Source organism: Garra rufa, chromosome 15 (assembly GCF_049309525.1).
Source record: "Garra rufa chromosome 15, GarRuf1.0, whole genome shotgun sequence".
NCBI lineage: Eukaryota > Metazoa > Chordata > Actinopteri > Cypriniformes > Cyprinidae > Garra > Garra rufa.
Genome location: NC_133375.1, coordinates 26,027,028 through 26,031,612, shown reverse-complemented (window position 1 = coordinate 26,031,612; position 4,585 = coordinate 26,027,028). Strand labels below are relative to the sequence as shown.

The 4,585-nt window shown below is 43.1% G+C and overlaps 1 protein-coding gene across 1 annotated transcript in view; it reads right to left on the bottom strand.

Moving 5' to 3' along the window:
- Window positions 1–801: 801 nt before the first annotated feature.
- emilin3a (elastin microfibril interfacer 3a) overlaps window positions 802–4,585 on the bottom strand; it is a 4,778-nt gene continuing 994 nt past the window's right edge. The window contains exons 2-4 of the mRNA XM_073818577.1: window positions 3,966–4,085; window positions 3,051–3,859; window positions 802–2,762 (exon numbers count right to left, since the gene is read on the bottom strand). Of these exons, the coding sequence (XP_073674678.1) occupies window positions 802–2,762; window positions 3,051–3,859; window positions 3,966–4,085 (2,890 nt within the window). The remainder of the gene's footprint in view (window positions 2,763–3,050; window positions 3,860–3,965; window positions 4,086–4,585) is intronic.

Sequence of the window (4,585 nt, the reverse complement as noted above, 5' to 3'; positions counted from 1 at the left end):
TCACAATTTCCCCTCTCTGTGCAGAGTTTTGGCCAGGCTTTGATGATACAACAGTCTAACTAATTGTATTACATGTTCTGTTTTCCTTCCCAGATGTTGTTGTGGTCTAAACTGTGGTTCAATGAATACATCAGGAACTTTTCTTTCACATAGTTACAGTTGATAATTCTGTATTTCTGTCAAGTCTTGTTACCATCTAAAAATCTAGGTTAAAAATTACACATTTTCAAATGTACTTCATGTTATGCAATTAAAGAGTACAATTATTATTTTGAACATTTTCTGTTGGAGATCAGTAATACAATGTAATATGCAAACCTCATAAACTACAAAAAGTGAGATTTTAACGTTTAATTAAGAATCAGCTTTCACAAACCATATATAAAGGTACAAACACAAAAAAAGAGTTCAAATAGCTTGTGTTCCAGAAATGTTGAATCACCTATATGAACACAACAGTCTCTAAAATTTAAAAAGCCCTACAAAAAAAAAAAAAAAAATTGCAAAGGCAGACATCCAAATCATATAAAAATATTCACAAGAACAAAGTAAGACATTTAATACACTTAACCCTAAAAATGCTAAGTAAAAGTTAATAAAATACTTTAATAATTAATAAAAGACGAATTAAAAAAATACAAAACAGCAGCACCACAGACTGGGAAGATTTTGAGAAATCTGGGAATTTCAACACTGGTCATACAATAGATGTTGATAAGAAAAGAGTCTCCTGAGAAAGATACTATATAATAGTATCCGTGAGTAAAAACTGTCTGCACATTATAAAGTGCAATTGAATTACTAGTCACCTCTGTACTCTGTGGGCACTGCAAACTGGTCTCCTCTGGGATGGGACGGTTCTGTTGTGTGTTGTTCTGCCATTTGTTGTGTTGTAGCTAAACTGTCCCCAGCTATCCTAGTAGACCCAGATGGTCCAGTGCAGTTTTGGATGCTATCTCTGAGCTCAGACAGCTGGTGAGAATGGTTAACAAGGGTACTATTTACATGTGACAGATACCCATCAGAGTGTCTCTCCAGCTCTCCACGAATTCTTTCCAGGTCATCAGCCAGGTGTGTCAGGCCTCCACACTGACCCTCTACGCGTGCAACACGACCCCCGACTTCAGTCACCTCCTTCTGGACACCCAGAGCAGTGGAACGGCAACCCTGGAGCTCTCCGGCCACTCTGCGCCTGAGATCCTGGAGTTCCCCTTTCAGACGTGTCAACTTTCGCTCTCCAGTACCCAGCATAGATGCCTGCCGCCCCACTAGCTGAACTACACCCTTCACCTGCTGCGCAAGCCTTTCTTCTCTTTCTTGCCAGGTGAGGTTGGTTTGTCCGACCTCTCTGATCATAGAGCCAAGAGACTCTTGCAAGCCACAGAGAGACTTGTTAACGGAGTTCACGCTGACTTTCAGCAGGGTCACCTCACCCTGAAGACCTACCTCCTCTTGGTTCTCTGCCAACTGGACAAGAAGATTATGTAGAGTGGCATTGAGGTAGTTCAGTCTCTCTACTTGTAAATCAAGTTTCCCATTAATTTCCTGTTCATTGTGGTTGTCCTCACTTGCCTCCTCATCAGTTTCCAAAGGAGCTACATGTCCTGTAAGAACAGGTTGTGGAACACAAGATGAAGTGCACATGACCTCTATGGATTTGAGCTGTTTTTGTAAATGCTCCAAGTTGTCCTCAACTCTTCTTCTCAGCAATTCTACTTCTGTCTCCAATGTAGGCACAGCCTGACCCTCTAGTAAAGTTGGTGCAGTGGCGTTACCTAGCTCCTCCACCGCAGCCAAAAGACGACTTTCAAGAGCCTTAAGCTTGCCCTCCAATTGTGCCTCCAGGTTGGTAGGCACTCTTTTGTTATTGCTTGCATCTTGATTTAATGCAGTGTCCATCTTGGATTCCACATAGGCCAGTCGCCCTTCCAACATGCCCTCTATATGGTCCTTGTGTCCACCAAGTTCGGCCCGTAGATGTATTTGGGAATCATTTAAGCCACCCACTGACTGCTCCACATAAATTAGCCTTTCGGTTAGACCTGATACAGCAATGCAGCAACCCTCTTCAGGCTCCAGGTCTTGAAGCTGAGCCTGCAGTTTTTGGAGTTCTGTTCTCAATCCAATGGCCCTTATATCTAGGACTTGCTCAATTTGCTCTTGTCCATCCAGAAGTTCTTCCTTGCACTGGAGCCGCACCTCTGTCATACGACCCTCGCATCGCTCCTCAGCACTCTCCACACGCTTTTCAAAGCCATCTAATATGGCAACCCGAGCTTCGCTCATTTTGGACTCCACCATTGTCTCCAGGGCCTTATTAAAATCAGTTTGTGTAAGGTTCACTGATCCATTTGACAGTCTTTGAAGGGTGTTGTTGTGACCCACGACTGCTCCTCTCAACTCTTCAAGCTCAGATGCCTTTGCCACGAGCTCTGCTCGTAGCTCTGAAACCTTTTCAGCCAAATCCATCAAGTTTGGAAACTGCCCCCCCATATCTGAACCCTCAATATCCGGTGCACCCCCAGGGAGATCTCCGAAACCCACAGAAGTGTCCCTGGTCACGGAAGGAGCGGCAATAGGGCTGGGTCCTGCAGAAATGAGAGCAGTCAACATTCGGTTGGCGTCTTCACGGAGAGAAGCACGTAAGCTGTCCTCCAGGCCTGTCACTGTACCACGGAGAGTCTCTAGACCAAGAGAGAGTCGCTGCACATCCTCTTCTATCCTATCCAACCGCTCATCTTCAATGCTGTTCTCATCATGATCTGTGAATGAATAATATTTGTTTAGTTAGTGTGGACACACTTAAAGCTTTATTTTGTACAAAGGAATGTTGTAACACAGGAGTTCTCAACTCTGGCCCTCGAGGTCCATTTTCCTGAGTTTAGCTCCAACCCTAATCAAACACACCTGAACAAGCTAATCATGCTCTTCATCATTACTAGAAAGTTACAGGCAGGTGAGTTTGATCAATGTTGGAGGTAAACTCTGCAGGAAAGTGGACCTCGAGGGCCAGAGTTGAGAACCTCTGCTGTAACATATAGCTCATTTACCTTGGTTTGTTTCACCACCACCAGAGGGCGCCTGTGCATTGGGAACAGGCTCTGACTCACTATTATCCGGTATAGAACTATGGTGATCTGGCTGGGGACTCTGGTAATCTGTGATTGGCGCATTCTCTTCTGGGATTAAATCATGGCCAAGATCTTGAGGCTCTGGCATCGGTTCAGGATAATCTACTTCTGGTTCCTGGTGGTCGGGAGAAGGTTCAGCTGAGGTATCTTGGGAAGAGGAACCAGTATTAGGGCCTGGGTATTCATTCATGCCATTAGATGGTGCTTGAGGTTGATTCCAGGGGTTTTCATTGAAGCTGGGATAGGGAAATTGGCCTTTGAATGAAGGCACTGGACCCTTCTGCATAGGCATGGGCCTTTTAAAAGAAGGCATGGGACCCTTCTGTGCAGGCATAGGCCCTTTAAAAGAAGGCATAGGACCCTTCTGTGCAGGCATAGGCCCTTTAAAAGAGGGCATAGGACCCTTCTGTGAAGGCATAGGCCCTTTAAAAGAAGGCATAAGACCCTTCTGCATTGGCATAGGTCTTTTAAAAGGAGGCATTGGACCCTTCTGCATTGGCATAGGCCCTTTAAAAGGAGGCATAGGACCCTTCTGCATTGGCATAGGCCCTTTAAAACGAGGCATAGGACCCTTGTGTGCAGGCGGTGGTCCTTTATACAAGGGCCTTGCTTTCATTCCATATACCGCAGTACAACCAACACCTGAATATCCAGGACAGCATTTCCACTCTAGCTCTGTCAGAGTCTTATATGCAACTTTATACATGGGTTTGTAGTACATGCGATACCTGTAAGAACATACAGGGTGTCAAAATGAGTTTAAGCTAACAAATACATTTATACAAACATTTAAGTGTATGGCGGTTAAACAGTTATTATTAATAGCTATCTTACTTTATAGTTGGGCATTTCTGACCCCAAGCACACTTGTTGTACTCTGGCTTCATGAAGGGAGTCGCTCCATCCTGAATAGTGAACGAGACAGTCTTTTCCACAACGTATGCACAGTGGTTCCTGAAGAGAGACAAGTTATATGTGGAGGGATTTAACTCTCAGTAACTAAAGTGGTCAATATCAAGAAAAACAATATTCTCTCGCTCCTAACTCCAAAAGAATCAGCCGTTGGCTGTGCTGTACTCAATATGCTATGTTATCTAAATCTTTATCATTTGGCCATTTGTAAATTTTATGGTTCTGGCTTCTGGTTTTATCTGCATCCAGCTATTTTTAGCTGTAAAAACTTGTTTTGCTGCTTGATATTGCAAATTATAATAATAATGTGTCCTACTATATTATTTTAATGTATTATCTTAATACACCGTTTACTGCCCATTGTTATTCGTCTCATTATTTCCCTATAGCGGATAATGAACTGGAAGTCTGGCCCATAGAATTACTTCCGTGTTGAAAAATAAGGTACAACATTAGATACAACAGTAAATATAGAAAATGTTTACAATAAAATTTTATATATTAACATTGTGGTTAACCAGTGGTTAACACAAATAATAGAC